The sequence below is a fragment of the Hyaena hyaena genome, unplaced genomic scaffold (assembly GCF_003009895.1).
Source record: "Hyaena hyaena isolate Hyena2069 unplaced genomic scaffold, ASM300989v1 scaffold_108, whole genome shotgun sequence".
Taxonomy (NCBI): Eukaryota; Metazoa; Chordata; class Mammalia; order Carnivora; family Hyaenidae; genus Hyaena; species Hyaena hyaena.
This window is the reverse complement of record NW_024080741.1, coordinates 2,509,581-2,527,651: the sequence shown is the minus strand read 5'-3', so window position 1 is coordinate 2,527,651 and position 18,071 is coordinate 2,509,581. Positions and strand designations below refer to the sequence as shown.

The window sequence follows — 18,071 nt, the reverse complement described above, 5'->3', positions numbered from 1 at the left end:
GCTTGAGCCTCCAATCGCGGCCTTCCTCGCTTAACCTTCGAGGAGGTGGGTCTTCCTAGCCCTCTGAGCGTTGGGGGCGGGCTTACCCAGCTACTGATGTGAGTGACAGAGGCATGGGCCACTCGTTTTCTCCAGAGGTCTAGAGAGTCTGGGTAGACCAACCTTGATGGGGGATGGAGGGGGCGCTAACTGTTCCCCAGGCAACGGGCTCTCCAGGGCTTGACCTAATAACCTTGACCTCTTCCTTTGTTGCCCTAGCAACGGAGACTCCCAGCTATTAGACTAAACTAGGGAATCGTAGTAACTGTAGTATTGACAACTGTATGGTTTCCAACAGTGTTTTGTTGTTTTTTTTTTAAAACAACTATACAGTTACCTGTTAGGAGTCCTGAAAACAATGTAGTGAATTGAACCGGCATTTAAAAAAAAACAAAAACAAAAAACAGAATAGAATAGAAAATACCAAGTGACTCTAGAGTAGTAAGGTAAGTATTCTTTTTATGAGACCTTTGTTTCAGTTGTAAATATATATATATATATATACACACATACATACATACACATACATATTATATACTGGCTTATCACGTGAAAAAGACTTTTAAAATGGTATGTGTATGCTTTTTTGGTCCTTAGTTTTGAAAAACACTTGCTGTAAAGTGTATTCATGTATACTGTTTCCTGTAATTAGCATAACAACTCTGAGAACTTGTATTATTATTCAGTATTTTTGGATGAGTAAAACAGGTTCAGCAAGATTAAGTAAGTCTTTCTTTGGAGTAAAGGCATCAGAAGTATTTACAAAATTCTGTCGTTGTTCAAGACACTTTATTTTTTTAATTTTTTAAAATTTTTTTAAAAAATTTATTTCTAGGAGAGAGAGAGAGAGAGAGAGCGTGAGCAGGGGAGGGTCAGAGAGAGAGGGAGTCACAGACTCCAAAACAGGCTCCAGGCTCTGAGCTGGCAGTCAGCACAGAGTCCCACGCAGGGCTTGAACCCACGAACCGTGAGATCATGACCTAAGCAAAAGTCAGACGCTTAACCAACTAAGCCACCCAGGCGCCCCGTCAAGACACTTTAGAGTTTAGGTCTACACTGGTCTTTCAGAAGTCAACATTGTGAAAATAAGAATATCTACCTCACCTGGACATGTTGGAAGGGACTGGTCCTGCTTTCTATATCTGAACATAATGGGAGAAGGCATTGGAAGGCAGGACATTTTTGCCTGGGTGTGTGAGAGGGGGGTAGCACATTTTGTCCCAGAGTTCCCAGTGGATCTGACAGCCAGATAAGATGAAAACAAGGAACAGCAAACAACACAGTAAACAGGAGGCAGTCTAGAGAAACACTGGGGATTGTAGATAGATTCATATTTCTGTGGTGAAATATATACAGTGGGGCTGAGTCCATTCAAAAGTACTGTGTCACACAGGTGTACCTAGTGCTTTAAATACATTATCTCATTATGGAGGGGTTGCAGGCCACCTCACTCTACCATATCTCTCTCCTTCTCTCATAGCTGAAACTTTTTGCTTCGTTGTAGGTTTTAAGGGGTAGGAAAATAAAGAGCCAATTGAAAAATGTTTACCTCTAAACGCAAAGTTAAATAGTTTTGAGTTACGTTTCCTTTCACTATTATTTCTCTATTCTTTCTCTTCCTCCAGCCTTTTGAATGAAACTGTAAAATAGATAAACCAATTCATAAATAAGCCAGGACAAAGTAGATGAGGATCACCCCGCTTCTGCCACCAGGTACCCTGGCCTGACCCAGTTTTCTGAAGTCATACCGTGACCCAGCACTTTGCAGTGCCTCAGTTTTATCTTCTCCATCACTTGCGTTTCTTGTTCTTGACCTCTCTGTGCCAAGGGGTGCCTGTTAATGTTTGTCCTGTAGGTCATGTCATTGCGATGTTATGTCACATGGCAACTTGGATACCATGCCTTTTGGCTTTTGTCAAGAGAACCAAATAAAGTTAGGGAGGGAGGAAAGAACAATGTGACATGGATCAAATCATTCCCTCTTCCCATCATGTGTCAGTTACTTGAGCTGCCTTGTGTGTTACAGTCACAGCAAGTGGAACCCTGGACTAGGGGTTGCACGGCCACGTGGACAGATCCCTGGCTCCACAAGGAGCACCCATGTTCTTGACCCTTTCTAGCAGGATGGCTGGTGGGTCTCCACTGGCACCATCTAGGGCTCGCCTTTTTTAAGCCAGGCACTCTTTCAGCATGAGTTTTGGTGCACTCCTAGAACTGCCTAACCAGGCCATCATCCTGGTTAGATGACATGGATACAATTGTGTGGGTAGTGGCCTAGTCTTTACCAGCCAGCCAAATGGTAGCTTCAGTGGAAACCTGCTATGGGAACGGGATGAGAGGGGTGGGGGACGGGGTGGGGGTGGGGGTGGGGCGGGGCAAGTGTCTGCTTAGGAAGGCCAGGTAAGAAACTGGACTTTTAAAACTTTCTACACAACTTTATATACGTGAGGCTCAGAGCTACTCACCATCCTGGGCGCTAGGGCCTACGGCTTCCTAATGGGCTCAGTTTGAGACTTCCTCATTCTCCTTCCCGAGCTACAGTGCATCTTAGCATACTAAAGGTTCTGAGAAGTCCTCAAAGACAGAAACCTGTTTCTCAGACTTACTTGACCCAGAAATTAGGTAGAATAACAGGTAGAATTAGGCAGCCCTGCTCTGAGTGAAATGCTGTTATTCAGAGCTCTCCTTTTGAATCCCACTCCCTTCCTCACAAGTTTGGTGCTGTCAGAAGGGACCACCCACTCTGGGAAGCTTGTCAGGGTTGTTGTCTGGTGTTCTTTTGGTTTTTTTTTTTTGTTTTTAATATTTTAAGTAATCTCTACACCCAACATGGGGCTTACAGTCACAGCCCCGAGATTAAGATTAAGTTCTACTGACTGAGCCAGCCAGGCACCCCAGAGTTGTTGCCTGTTAAAGACTCTCCTGGCCATTCGCTGAAGGGTAAAGAGTAGCCCTTCATGGTCTCAGAAGTCCAAACATGAGGACATGGGCTTCAAACACAAAGGATGATGAAAATGCTTCAGAACGACATAGAAGTGGCGGTCATACAACGCTGTAATTAGACTAAATACCAGTCAATTGTTCACATTAAAATGGCTAATTTTATATTATGTGAATTCCACTTCAATTAAAAGAATATATATATATATACAAACAGAACAATTTTATTTAAAATTTTTTAAATGTTTATTTATTTTTGAGAGACAGAGTGGTAGAAAAAGAGAGAGAGACACACAGAATCCAAAGCAGACTCCAGGCTCTGAACTGTCAGCACAGAGCCCGATGTGGGGCTTGAACCCACGAACCGTGAGATCATGACCTGAGCTGAAGTCGGACGCTTAACCGACTGAGCCCCCCAGGCACCCCAAACAGAACAATTTTATGCGGGAAGCACTCCTAACAGGCACAGGAGATTGGTGATCCCCGAGCCCACGTGTCTTGAGGGAGGGAGACAGGGTATGGCCAGTCCTCTCTTCTAACCAAAGTCTGAAAGTTCATGAAGGCATTATTATTTTTTTAATGTTACTTATTGGGTTGGGGGGGACAGCAAGCAGGGGAAGGGCAGAGAGAGAGAGAGAGGAGAGAGAGAGAATCCTAAGCAGGCTCCATGCTGTCGGTGCAGAGCCTGCCTCAGGGCTCAATCCCGCAAACTGTGAGATCCTGACCTGAGCAGAAACCGAGTCAGAGACTTAACTCAAGTGCCCTGGCATTGTTGTATTTCTTGATCATCCCTCCTCAGAACCACTTTGTGAATCTTTTCATTCTTACATTACTACCAAATTGTGTATTTAGTGTTGTGTCATTACATGCTAAACAAGGTTTTATTATGAACTTAGATTTTATAGTTGAGGATAGTGGGTGCATCTAAGTTATCTGAGGTTGGCAAGCAGCTGGGGAACTACAGCCATAAAGTCAGCAATAATGACTTCCAGAAAGAGGACAAGCTCTCTTACATACATTTTTCCTTTGGCTTTATTCAGCACTGCCCTTAGCCTCTTTTCGTTTCAACTTAATGATTACAAGGCTCTGAGATGATCAGCGTGTGGAAAGGGAATGGGAGAAACATGGAAGACAGGAGTAAGATGTGAGATTCCACTCTTGCAAGTGAAATGAGATGCACAATTTCCCCCCTTTTACTCTTAGGGTGGTGTGGCCAGTGCAGAGTGAAGGAGTCCAGTACTCTGATGCTGGTGTAGGGCAGGCAGGGTTAGGCCGGGCCCCACAAGTGGCTGTGGACTACAATAAAGTTTCTAATCTTCAGACTAAATGGGTTGGGAAAGGGTTTAAGCAATTGGAGGGTAGGATTTGGATGCAGTGTAGAGTCAGTGCAGGTGGGGCAAGGGAGGATGCAAGACAAGAGGAATCTTTGGTGGACAGGAGTATGGGCTGGAGGTGCATGGTGATGTTGGAGAGGGGCCACTGGAATGGAGATGGGAAATACTCGGGAGATAAACTTTATAGAACTTAATGTTAGGATCAGAAATAGGACAAGATGAGCTCTTACATTTTCGAGACTGCAAATCTCCGTGAACAGCTAGCAATGCTAGTCACTCCCGGCTTTCCTTTATTCAAGCACATTGTCTCCACATGGGAAGATTTCAAAGGTTGGTGAGGGTTAACGGACTAGGTCACGAATTTGAATGTGGTCTAGAGCAGAGTTTAAGTACACGTTGGGTCTGTTTTTAATCTTGAAGACTTCTGGTCACTTAAACATCTTGGTAAGAGTTTTAATGTTACATAAACCAAAACTTGTCCAGTTCCAGGATTCCACAGAAGTGTATTTGTTTGAAATTCCTGGGATCCTATACCACCATTCAGAGCCGTAAGGAACCTCAGGAGTGCTTTTTGTCCACTCAAAATCTGCTCAACTTGCCCAAGGTCACATGAACCTCACAGATTGAGTTTGGATTTGCTCAAGAGAGCTCCTATTCCAGGCAGACCCCTTTCTATTTAGAGCTTTGGTTTCCTCATATATGTAAAATGGAGCATTAACTCCTTTTCAGGATGGTTGTCAAGGACTAAGGTTAATTCACAGGATGGGCACCTGGGTGGCTCAGTCAGTTAAATGTCCAACTTCGGCTCAGGTCATGATCTGGTTTGTGGGTTTGAGCCCCACACTGGGCTTTGTGTCAGTGCAGAACCCGTGGCAGATCTTATGTCCTCTCTCTGCCCCTCCCCTGCTCGTGCAAGCACACGTGCACTTGCTCTCAAAAATAAACATTAAAAGGAAAAAAGTTAATTCACACGAGGCTCTTGGTTTAATGTTAGGCTTAACATTAAATGCTTCAGGATTTCTAGATTTCTAAATTTCTAGATGCTTCAGGAGAGTTAGCAACTGTTGTTGGCTATAGGGGCAAGACATGTTGAAATGCCAAGACCCAGATATAGGACTACGTGAACTCAGCAAGAGAGCACTCGGAAGCCTAAAACAAATGTTAGTTCTGGCTCTGGCACCAAACATGCTGTAGGACTGGGATGAAATTTTCACACAGATTTTCCATAGTAAATGCATGGAGAAATTTCTCCCGGGAGAACTATACAGACACTTGGGTAGGCAGACTACCTCCACCACTGTGCAGGCCAGCACACACTGGAGAGAAGACACACAGAGGTTCTAGTCTACAGACCAGAGCATCTGGAGAAGACAGGATTTCTGTCCCCTCTGGCTTCTCCCAGGGCCCCATAATGCCATAGGAGCCAAAGGTCAACACATAGTTAGAAAAACGCAGAAGCCTTTTCCTATTAAGGTCAAGAAGGAAGCTGGACAGCAGGCCTGAGAGTCAGTGTTCCCTAGCTTGGCTGTTCTTTCCCACCTTAATTGTTGACTGGAGGAGTTGGTAACAGGAATTTTACCTTGATGAGAAACCAAGAAATCTTGTGCTTTCTGCTAGATCACTTGTCTCTATTGGATCACTCTGGCATAAGCAGACAAATCTAACCAAAACACACACGAGTGGTCCCAGTATTTTGCATGTTTAGATTTTCCTCTTCCTAAGTGTTAAGGAACAAAAAGCAGAGCTATGAAAACCCACAAGGCTGTGTGTGGGGGTGTGTGTTGCGGGGAGTGGGGGGCGGGGGATGGCAGTGGTCTGGGCAGCACCCAGGAGGCCCTATATGCCAGCACCACTCCATGCTCAAAGAACGCTTCTTCACTGCTGCTGCACTTGCACAGCCATCATGCCCACCCTCTGAGGCCAAACAGAAAAGGTTGCCTGACACTTGGGTTTCATTTCCACTTTATTGCTCAAGCACAGAACTTGAGGCAAGCCTGGACCTTCAGCAACGTGCAGAGAAGAGGCTGAGGGGGTTGGGGACATGACCTGGCTGAGAAAGGAAACAGATCCGAAGGGAAGTATGGGCGGGGGTGGTAGGGAGGGGGCAGGAGGTGGTCATCGGGACACCAGAAGATATCTCAGCCATACCATCTGGGGCGAGGACGGGAACAAAGCGCAGTTAACGGGCACAGCAGTGGTTTTCCCCATGCCCCTAGCACCCACATGGAGGCCACATGTTTGGGAACAGACCGGGAGGAGGGAAGGACAAGGGAAATGGCTGCCCAGGAGTCTCCCTCTCCACCCTGGTTTCACATCAGACCCCGCAGTATCCCTACCACTCACTCCCTTCTACCATTTGAAAAATGGACATAGCAAACAGAAGCAGCAAAATAAATTAACATTCTGATGAGTGTGCGTGTGGATGGACATTCGTTCACATGTAATAGGGGAAGGGGGAAGGGAAGAGGGGGTGACATCACCTAAAACAATCCCCCAGCCTACTCCTTTCCCCCTTCCCCCAAAGCCATCATCTAACCAGATAGAAAAATAAAGGTCTAATTCACTCAAAATTCTTCAGTTTTTACAAAACTAACAGGGTGGAGGAGGGGAGGGGGCAGGGGAGGCAGGCAGCCGCAGGAGTAGGGCCGGGCAGAGGCTACGCTTCCGTCTCCACCTGAGGCTGGCTCCCCGCCACATCGTTCTTCTGCTCATCCTTCATCTCCGTGTCAGCATGATGGTTTCCCGCAGCCACTGCGGCCTTGGCCTGTGAGCAAGGAGGACAGGAAGGGATGAGTTCCGGTGCTCATTGGGCCCAATCCCTCCGATGAGAAAGGGGACTTGGACTCCACGTCCCCACCCCCACTTGCTTGCACTGAACTCATCTGGGGACACAGCTGTATTTGCCTACCACCACGCTGACACCATGTCGGGTCTTACCACAAACACTCATCCGGGGGGGGGGGGAGCCCCAAATAAATGCAATTTAAAAAATTTACACGTTGCAGTATTTTTTCTGTTCACTTTTTTAAGCCACCAGAAAACTTAAAATCGCTCTGCAGTCTGTGTGACTTCTATCGGACAGAGCGGGTTTAGAACACCAGAAGACTAACAGAGGACCGGGTAAGAGAATAGGCCATAGGTGTCCAATGCAACTCCGTGTAGTGCAGCAAAGAATGGGAAAGCTATTTTTTTGTGTTGCTACAGAACAATCTTCTACATACATCTGAAGACAGCATCGTGTAGAAAATCAGCAGAATGTGCTGCCTTCTTTAGGGAAAAAGGAGGAAACGGTCTACTGGTACATGTGTACAATTTAGTGGAATGATCTAAGCACTGGTTAAGATTTTTTTAATATACATTCTTTTGTGCTTAAACTTGTTTTCTTATTGTTTTTTAAGTTTATTTGGGGGGGAGGGAGAGGGAGGGAGGGAGTGGGGGCAGGGAATGAATTCCAAGCAGGCTCCACAATGTCAGTGCAGGGCCCAAAACAGGGCTCAATCCCATGGCCATGAAATCATGACCTGAGCTGAAATCAAGAGTCAGATGCTTAACCAGCCACCCAGGTGCCTCTGTTTAAATAAAACATGTAACTTTACTACCTATTTAAACATAGGGCTTTTAAAACCAAGGTTCAGGGGGTGCCTGGGTGGCTCAGTTGGTTGAGTGTCCTATTCTTGATTTTGGCTCAGGTCTTGATCCCAGGGTCATGCACTGAGTATGGAGCCTGCTTAAGATTCTCTCTCCCTCTGCTCCCCGCCCCCTCACTTGGGCGCTCTCTCTCTCAGACAGACAGACAGATGAAACCTAGGCTTTCAAAAGGTACAGAGAACACAGGTTGGGAAGCACACACAGAGCAACTAACTGCCCACCTCTGGGGCTCATGAGTGGGCTTTCAGCCCTGATCACAGAGGAAGTGTGGCCCCCACAACGGGGGTTTGTGCTGAAGGAACATATGTGTCCTTGCTCCAGGGACAAGGGTAGCTTCTGGTCTCCAGGAGGGGCATATACACCCAGGGGCAAACAGCCACAGCAGCGGGTTAGGCGCAGCCTCCTCTCATCTTACCCCAACTGACCCCCATCCCAGTCCTCACCTTGCTCTCCTCCTCAGCTAGCCTCTCAAACATGTTGGCATAGAGCTTCTTCTCCCGAGCAAGCTGCTTGCGGATCCGCTGCTGGCAGATGGCCAGCTGGGCTTTGGCTGCTTTGTTGCTGGGGTAGAGCTGCAAGACCTTCTGGAAGTCAGCCCGTGCCAAGTCAAAGTCATTCACCGCCAGGTGGGCTTCTCCCCGGCGGAAAAGGCCCTTCTCATTGTTGCTGTCCAGTTCCAGGGCCTAAGGACGCATGGAGGAAGCAACAGCAAGACGTCAGTCCCTGCAGCCTAGGTGGCCAAGGCTGAGTTCCAAAGGTAGTCCTCACTCAGCAGGAGGAGGCGGGACAGAAATGGCTGGCTCCTCCCCAGAAAGAACGAGCCTTGGGACGCTAACCGAAAAAAAACAAGGTCTAGGAAGGAGCCCCAGGGAGTCCAGGCAGCAGAGGGAAAACAGAGCTTTAGGTGAAAGACCCCTGACACCATTTTCATTTTCTCAAGACTAAAGCAGGTATGTTAAGAGGGACAGACTAGGGACCAGGGCAGAGAAAAAATGCCACAGCGGTTCTTCTCATCCAGTGCTGCCTTCTACCTGTGTCAGCCGCCTCCTACCACGAAAGCCAAGGTGCTAGCTTCTCGAAAGCCCTTGTCTCTGGGCCCGGGCCCTTCCTTTCTGAGCTCCCACTAGCTCACAGACTATACTATCCCTGTCCTAGTGGCTGAGGCCAAGTTTCAGACCTGCTGGCGGCGCACCCAGCCAAGCCCGTGAACACTGGTCCCGTGCCCTCTCTACATGGGCCTCACCTTGTTGCAGCTTTCGATGGCCGCCGAGAAGGCCTGTAGTTTCAGATGACACATGGCCAGGTTGAGGTGGGAGGCCAGGCGAAGGGCCTGTGCCTTCTGTGCGTCCTCATTCGAGAAACTTGACTCGTATTCCAGCCAGGATACAATCTTCTTGTACTGCAGTAAAGCTTGCTTGTACTTGCCTTCCTAGAGAGGAAGGGAGGCTTAGGCGACAGACACACGTTCAGGGGCACTGGGCTGTCAGACTCTGTAGACCTCAGTGATGCACGGGCATGAGGGAGTCCTGTCTCCCCACCTCCTCCAGCAAGAGCAGCTAGCTTAGATCTACTAGGTGAAGAATACAGGTGTTCCCCCTGCCGCCAATCTCTCCTCGGTAAAAATGACTTCAGGCATCAAGGGGAAGGATGGGCCCAGAGGAGTCTTCCCCGGGGCCCCAGATCCTGGCTCACCTTGAAGTACACAGTGCCCCGCTCTTTCACTATGCTGCTCTGTTCCAGCTTCTCCTCGGAGTTCATCTCCCAAGACTCCTTGGCCTGCCGCACCCCAAGAGAGAAACAAAGTTGTGAGCTACCCCAGGGCCACCTACCTGACCGGACTCCAGGACAGAGAAGACCTCAAGCAAACTCACCTTCTCGAAACTCTTGAGGTGTACTTCATATTTCAGCTCAGCATTTGGTGGAATTTGGAACTTCTCCTTCCCAATGCTGCCGAAAGCATAGCTGGGGGGGTGGGGTGGTAAAAACTTCTAGGTCACTTGCTGCCATGCTTCACCTTAACCCGCTCCATACTGAAAAGGTTTCCTGTCTGTTTCCTGCAAAGTACCTCCCCATCCCTTGAGACTTGGTTCAAATATTTCCTGTTTGGCAAAATCTTCCCTGACCTCTTCACACAATTAGCTGGTCTCTTAGCATCTTCCACATCCTCCTGATGCACACTACACACTGGGATGACTACTCAATTACTAATTGCTAAAGTTCACTGAACAACGAGTCACTAGAAGGCAGGAAGAAGGTCTTTGAACACCTGTGAATTTTCACTATTCTACAGGGCACATAACAGGTGTGTTTTAATAAACATCACAATGATGGAGCACATCAATGGAAATAAAAATTCTGCCATTGGTAAAGGAGGGAATCTAGAGCAGCCTCGACTGAAAAGGTTAGGCTTTGATTCAAACTGTGGACAGTTGTGACTGTGCTCCTAAATACGAAGAGATCACATTTGCTGTGCACAGAGTCACAGGGACCTCTACTGAAGCTGTGGGGGTAGTGGACACACACAGGAGAAGAGACACAAGTGTCCAGTTACACAACTCACTATGGGCATGTGGATCTTAGACCTTCGATCACCCACCTGTGCTACAAGTGCTCACCCCTCACCTGGGCTTGAGGTACACAATGGAATGTTCTCCTTTTTCCATGCGCTGAATGGCTTTCTCCAGCCCACAAGGCAGGTCCAGGCTTTCCCCCTCGCCAACCTCAAAGCGGAGCTCCCGCCGGTCAAATATCTGGTCCTCATAGTACCCTTCCAGTGCAACTGGCGTGGAAAGGAAGCAGTGTGCCAGGGATGTGAGCAGGCAGGAGACTGAGGACGGATGCCACCAGCCTCCCTCTATCACCTCATCACTCCCTGCCCCCAAGATGCCTTTGTAGTGTTCTCAGAGCTGGAGGGATGTTCAGAGGATATGGTCCAATCCCTCGTTATTCAGACAAGAATTTAGGATCAGAAGTGACACGGGGCGCTTGGGTGGCTCAGTTGGTTGAGCATCTGACTTTGGCTCAGGTTATGATCTCACAGCTTGTGAGTTCGAGCCCCACTGTGCTGACAGCTCAGAGCCTGGAGCCTGTTCCGGATTTGGTGTCCCTGTCTTTTATCCTTTCTCTGTCCCTCCCCTGCTCCCGATCTTCTGTCTCTCCCTCAAAAATAAATCAACGTTGAAAAAAAGAAAAAGGAAGTGGCTCGCCCAGAGCCACCCACGGCCTAAGTACCAGCATTGGAACTGAAATCCCAGACTATACTGTCTCACCCTCCACGATAGCGCCGTCATTGGGCCTGGCATAGCCTTCACCCCGAATCCGTATTCTCCGGATGATTCCGCCATCTTCTTCTTCTGTCAGGTCCTCCCCCCTGAACTCAAAGAGCTCCACCTGTGGGACAAGACACGGCAACACGACTCTTTTTGGCACTAACTCCGTCAACAGTGAGATACAACTTCTCCCTCACCCAGAAGAATCCTTAGTCACTGCCAGACTGGGAATGGACAAAGTGGCACTTAGCAAAAGTGCTAAGTCCTAGGAGCTCTGGTCTCAAGGGCAGGTCCCACGGGCTTTTATTGACCTCAGGAGAGCCATCCATTTAACTACCTGGCTGCACACAGGAAGGACATGTTCCAGCCTACCCTAATCCGGCTACTTGAGATGGCCTATCTAGTAGGCATTGGAAACAACCCAATGTCTTTCAGTAATCTTCTGAATGTGCTCCAAGCATCCACTAAAAAGGGCCGAGCCATCCTGAGCTGAATGGTATCAAATCCGCCTCTCAGTGAAGGCTTTCCTCATCCCCTTGACCCATGGGTACATCTCTTCCCTCCTTTGATCCTAAAGCACTGGTATTCCATACTGTCATTGAGAACGTATAGACCTCCTGACCCCTTCTAGTCAAAATTATAACCAATCTCTGGGCACTGTTCCTGAGAGAAAACAGGCCCCAACCCTTACCCTGCTTCAAGTCCTAAGAGGGGTTTGTGGCCACCTCTTTCCACCTGAGACTTCATCAGCCACCGTTTTCTGGAAGCAGCATGCTATGTGTGCAGCAGAGCCAGCTGCCCTCTCCTGGTCTCTTCCTCCTCTAAGGCCAAGTCCTTAGCCTTGGCTACATTGTCTCCAAGCGGCAGGAAGGGCTGGAGGGCAGCCAGGCCCTGGGCGAGATAAGGCTGGCTCTTTGCCTCGCTCTCTGTGCCTGGACACTCACCTCAAACACAAGTGTGGCATTGGGGGGAATTTTTGGAGGGCTGCCTGCCGAACCGTAGGCATATTCGGGCTTGCACGTGATGTGGCACACTTCTCCCACCTTCATGGTTGCTACAGCAATGTCCCAAGCCTTAATGACCTCCCCTGCAGGTACAGAAAGCAAACAGGTCCTCTTTGGCAGGGATCTGACTCTAGGCTCAAAGAGTGGCCCCAGAGACTTTTTTTAAACCACACCCAAGGGGAAGCTAGACACTCTTTAGAAAGGAGACCAGCAAGGTAGAAAGCCTGGTTGCAGTAAGTGCTGTTAGGTCTCAGACCTCTTAAAAAGAGAAAAGAAAAGGAAAGAGGGAAAAAAAAAAACAAACACGCCCCCCCCCACCCCAACTCTGGAACAAAAGGAGTTCAAGGAACAAGGCAGTCCATCCCTGAACAGGAACTGAGGTGTTCAGAGATGATCAGGGAAGGCGAGATACAGAGAAGAGATCGATGGATGGTTACAGAGGAGTGTAAGAAAAAAAAAAAATCACCAAAGAAAAATTAACAGAGTGTAACAAACCATTCTTCTTTAAGCTTCTGAGAACGCAGCTTCTGTTTGTGACAGCTTATATACCCTCTCCTCAGAGCCTATGCTACCAACCCACTAACCATGCCTACCTTTGCCCAGGTCAAAGGAGAATTTGTCCTTGTGGTCCAGACTGGAGTCAAACTTAGTGCCATCTAACAGCCAGCCAGTGTAGTGGACAAACACTCGGTCCCCAATCATGGGCAACTCGGTGCCCAGGCCCTCTCGCTTGATGACCTGGGAGGAAGGAGGAGAAGGTGAGTACACAGGCACGGGGGCAGAAAGAAGCACCTACACTACCTGCATACTTCTGATGGAAACGCAGAAGGAATTGACGGCTTCCTCCTAAGCAAAGGAACTAAGCCTCAAATGATTTTGATGCAGTTTGGCTAGAAGCCAAGTGGCGCCCCAGTCCCCATCTTACTTAAGGTGGAACATAATAGGACTTGCTTTGAAAACTAGAGCCAAAAGACCTGAGGTTCAAGTTTTTGCTGTGTGATCCTGTACAAGTCCAACTCTCTAGATCTTATTTGTAAACTAGTGATAATAATCTCTATCAGGGTTGGAAAATTACATTGGTAAAATCAGCAGCAGCAAAGAAATGCTAGTGGTCATCAGATCGCGGTCTGGTTTACAGATAAGAGAAGGATGAGAATACGAGTAACGACAGAATAGCAGGAGTCCAACAGAGGTAAAAGAAAATACCAGGTCACTGATAAGCCCAGGGGCTCTCACTTGGGACACCAGCATTCCTGACGGGTAGGCTAGTGAAGTCTTTTATTTCTGGGCTAAGAGCATTTCTCAGGAACTTAAGTTTGGCTTCTCATAACACTTAAAAGACGTGACAAGGAGACTCCATGGGTCACCTGGTAGGTATACTTTCTAAGGAAAAGGACAAAGGACTTGAGGCATAGGAAGGCAAAGGGGAAGGACTGGAGGGTAAAAAGGGAAATGACCCTTCTGGGATTAATAACCTTGTAGAAATCACCAGAATGCTGAAGAGAAGGGGAAGCCACATGTCCACTGGGAGAAGAGCTTAAGATTCTAAGATCTGGGATAAAACCAGGAGCGTTTCTGGACCAAATACTGCCTCGCCGGGATCCCTAGCTTTGCTCAGGTCTGTCTGTCTGTCTGTCTGTCTCTCTCTCTCACACACACACACGTGCGGAACTGAGCCGTGGGAGGCCAGGACGAAAAAGAAACACTGGTTGAGGAGGCGGTAAGAAATCCAGGCTGATTTCGCCATCCTGTACTTTGCAGAACCTGCTCTGAAGCACGAGTCGTTCAGACCCAGGTCAAGATGCCCTGTCCCGAAAGCCAGACCCCTCCCCTTTGCCCCTCCGAGGTTCCCTGCAAAGCACCTCCTCCCGGCCCCACACCCAAGCCCCAAATGAAGAAGGGGAGGGCGACGTGGGAGAACTACAGGTCCCGGCATGCACCGCGCCCTGGTTTTCCCGGCGCCGGGGGGGAGGGGGGGCAGCATGGCTGTGCGGGTGACCTAGCTGAGTCCCAGGCTTTAGGAAGGGGGTAACCAAGGGGACGGAGGGCGCCAGAGCCTCTCTCGCGGCGAGGCCCCTAACGCCAAGTCGTACAAAGGCCTCTGGACCAGGAAATAACTGGTGCCCCACTTCAGGTCCTAGCTAATGTTTAACTGCCCGGGGGTAGCCGAGCTCTCGCAGCGCCGCCGGCGAAGACGCCCAGGGACTCCCCGCTGCGGCTGGCGGGGGGGGGGGGGCGCAGGGTCGCGAAGAGCTGAGGTGAGGGAGCGGAGCGGGAGCGGGCCCGGGCCGGCCCGGGTGCACGCCGCCCGGGGCCCCCTAGCTGCAGCTCGCGTGCAGGGTTGCGGCCCCGCCCCTCCCTCCGCGCTGCACCGCGCACGCCGGAGTTGGCGCTGCAGTCCCGGGCCCGGGCGCCGCAGGGCTGAGCGGCCGGGGCCTCACCCGCATCGCGGGCCCCGCAGGGGGGCCCTAGAATGGCCGTGGGGAGGCCCGCGCACCTCGGCCATCTCCTGCGAGCGTGCGGCGGCCCTCCCAGCCCCGGACAACGCAGCCCGGTCCAGGAAGGCGATGCAACCGACCGCCGGCCGCCCGCCCGGCTCAACGACCCGCCTCGACGCGGCAGAGGCGGCCCGAGGCTCTCAGGCTCGGCGGAAAGGGCGGACGCGATGAGCGCCTGCCGCGCCCCCCGCCCTTACCTTCAGGACGCCTTCGTCTTGCTTGGGGCTAATGTCCACCCCCTCGAGGGGCAGCGGCGCCGACTGCGCCCCGCTCTCGGCCGCCTTCATCTCCTCGGCGGTCATCGCCGCTCGGTGCGCCGTTTACTCCGGGAGCCGGGCACTGGGCGCGAGGCAAGCCCTCTCGTCCGGGCCTGTCTGCACGGGTGTGCGGGCGGAGGGCGCTAGCGCGACGGCCGCCTAGCTGCGAACCGGTCGAAGGCTCGAGCACCTCTGGCTCCCCGCGCGCTCGCAGCCCGCGGCGGATCAGGCGCGGGAGCGGGAGTAGGTGGGTAATGAGCGGCCGCGGGGAGCGATTGGTCCCACCCCGCCGTGGAGGGAGGGGCTGGGAGGAGCTGGGGCGGGAGCGACGGACGGAGAGGGAGGGGGTGGAGAACTTTCTAGAGACGGCGGCGTCTAAACCCGTTCGGGCTCTAGTGTCAAGGGTGCTTATATTTTAAAAAAAAAAAAATGGGGGTGGGTCATTCTTCCTCCTAGGTGCTTGGCTCTCCCTTGCCCCCACTCCTGGGACTCTCGGACTCTGGGGGTTTACCCCGCTCACTACTCCCGCCCCCCTCGGGCCTAGAGCCCTTCCCGGGCCCTCCCCCGTCCGTTTCCCGGTCTAACCGGATTCTTCCAGATCCTTCTCCATCCCCCTGCATCACTCCAATACCAAGCCCCAGATCTGCCCTATACATTGTATATTGCAGCGTGGTTTGCTTAGAGCCTGTAGCCGGATGTGAGTGGCAGCGCGTCCGTCTCCCCGGGACCCGAGACGCGCAATTTTATAAAAGCCGGTCGTAAGCGCAGGAGGCATGACGTCTCCATCTTTACTCGGTGTATATGCTTAACGAATTGGGAATAAAGTGAGTGAAAAGCTGTAACCCCAGTGCACAGAATTGGGGAAAGCACCCTTGATTGCCCCAGAGCCAGGAACACGTGCCGCCTTCAGCTCTTTAAAATGCTACCAGCAGCCGATTTGCAAGAAATGACTCACTGAGCGAAGGGCTTTTTAAATGGGGGTACTTATTAAAGGGACCTTCCCCGGCAATAATAAAACGACCGTTTAGGTTAATATTTAAAAATAAGAATGGTTTCAAGTCACGAAAAAAGGCATTCCGTTTTACCAAAGGCCCATTGGAAGGAATCTTTTCTTAATACTTGGTTCCCAAGTGTTTAGCGACTGCCTGTGGAGTACCGAGCATTTGTGCGGCAAGTCAGACCTAAACAAAACAGCCTTTGACAAAGAATAATTCTGGGGAGAGTCGATTTTGCTCAGCACTCAACGTGTTTAACATAGTGCCTGGTGAGCAGTTATTGGCTGCATAAATTTGTATTCCAATAATAATAATATTTATTTATCTATTTATTTATTGGAGTCCTCGCTATGTTCCTGGTCCTGTGTAAACTGTCCCATTTAGGTACGCAATTTAATTTGCCCTATAATAGATGAAATGTCAGTACCATAACATAATTTGGTAATTCATGGTAGTCTTTTATGATGGAACTTGAGGGGAAGGGGATAGATACAGAAGAAATAAAACAAATGCCTTTAATGTTCATTTATTTTTGAGAGGGGGAGGGGCACAGAGAGAGGGAGACCTAGAATCTGAAGCAGGCTCCAGGCTCTGAGCTGTTAGCACAGAGTCAGACATGGGGCTCAATCCTGCAATGGTGAGATCATGATCTGAGCTGAAGTCCAGCGTTTAACCAACTGAGCCACCCAAGCTCCCCTATAGCAAATGACTTTAGCCAGAACTAAGACATTTCTCATTAGTTGACTGGGGGTACCCTCAAAGGGAGGGTATGGGGGGTTAAATCTATTTCTTTTTTCTATGCATCTCTCAATACTGGAGAAAGTAACAGTGTGGAGGTTCTCCAAAACTCCAGGAGACCGAGGTGGTGGGAAGGTGCTGGCTTGCTGGGTTGTTGCTGCTGGTTTATGCACTGGGCTATCGGATCTCGTGCTGGTTTCTTTTGATGCTAGGTTCATTGGGTATTATCTGGAAGAACCAGTTGCGATGGAAAAGAAAAGTTCACCTTTAGAGGACTGCTTTTTGCATCTGTTTCTTTATTGGAAGCAAACAGTGTAAGTCTACATCTTTTAGTTCTTTAGTATGTATTGAGTGCTTAAGATGCACCTGCCATTGCCTGAACACATAATAACAGAAAGAGCATGCGCTTCGGAGTAAGCAGAGAGTTGGGTCACTGGCGTACTATCTGATGTGGGGCAGGGTATGGGGATAGTAACATTGGTCAATGGGAGTAGTTGTGATGGTTAGGAACGAGAGAACACATGGCAGGTGTCTAGCACAGTGCCTGCCTTCAAGTGGGCGGTTACTAAACAATGGTCATTATTCTAATTTGATAAGTGTAATGGTGGAGATGGGGCTGAATACTAACAATACAGAGGTCTGTTAGAGAGAACAATGGGGTGGAAGGGAAAGGATGGGGTGGAAGGGAAAGGGGAGGGAAAAGTTTCTAGTGAGAAAGTTCTGACCCCTTTGAGTCCAAGAGGAGATGGGAGATGGAAGGGAGGGGGCAATTGGCATTGGATTCTTGAATTCCCAGATCAGAACCTCATTGCTTCTAGATTTTTCCCCAGCCCCTTACATTATATTCTTCTGATTGTAAAACTTACACATACTTAATGTACAAAGTGTGCACACGTTATGTTCTTTCCCTCCCCTGACTTACCCCTTTCCCAGCCCATTTAAACTAGTACTTCTGTTAAAGATGTTTAGCAATGTAATTATTTTCACTAGTTTTATTCACTCGTTCAAAACCCTTCCAAAATTTTCCCCTTTTGCTGAAGAAGAGAACATCCACCCCCCCTTTTTTTTAAATCATCCACCTTACACTGTACATGACTCATGCTGTGGTCAGAAGCTGTGTTATTACCAAAATCAGCCTTCCTGAGTTCATCTGGTTCATCTTTGTAATGCTAGGCCCATCCTTCAGACATAAAGACCCCCTTGTTTAAAAAAATTTTTTAAAGGTTTATTCATTTTTCAGAGACAGAGACAGAGTGTGAGCGGGGAGAAGGGCAGAGAGAGAGGAAGACACAATCTTTAAAAAAAATTTTTTTTTAACATTTATTTATTTTTGAGAGACATAGACAGAG

At 49.4% G+C, this 18,071-nt stretch overlaps 1 protein-coding gene across 1 annotated transcript; it reads right to left on the bottom strand.

The window, feature by feature from the left end:
• Positions 1-6,258: 6,258 nt before the first annotated feature.
• FKBP4 (FKBP prolyl isomerase 4) lies at positions 6,259-15,220 on the bottom strand. The gene is made up of 10 exons (XM_039236355.1): positions 14,930-15,220; positions 12,828-12,972; positions 12,175-12,317; positions 11,231-11,351; positions 10,584-10,740; positions 9,833-9,923; positions 9,654-9,737; positions 9,205-9,390; positions 8,405-8,644; positions 6,259-7,077 (listed from the first exon to the last, which is right to left on the bottom strand). The coding sequence occupies exons 1-10, from the start codon at positions 15,032-15,034 to the stop codon at positions 6,970-6,972; spliced, it is 1,380 nt and encodes a 459-aa protein (XP_039092286.1). The 5' UTR covers positions 15,035-15,220; the 3' UTR covers positions 6,259-6,969.
• Positions 15,221-18,071: the final 2,851 nt, after the last annotated feature.

Coding starts and splice junctions, on each gene's coding strand:
- FKBP4 (XM_039236355.1), bottom strand. CDS start 15,034: ATGACCGCCGAGGAGATGAAGGCGGCCGAGAGCGGGGCGCAGTCGGCG. Junction 11,352..12,174: donor ATGCCACACTTGTGTTTGAG/GTGAGTGTCCAG, acceptor CTTGTCCCACAG/GTGGAGCTCTTTGAGTTCAG. Junction 9,391..9,653: donor GGGGCACTGTGTACTTCAAG/GTGAGCCAGGAT, acceptor CTTCCTCTCTAG/GAAGGCAAGTACAAGCAAGC.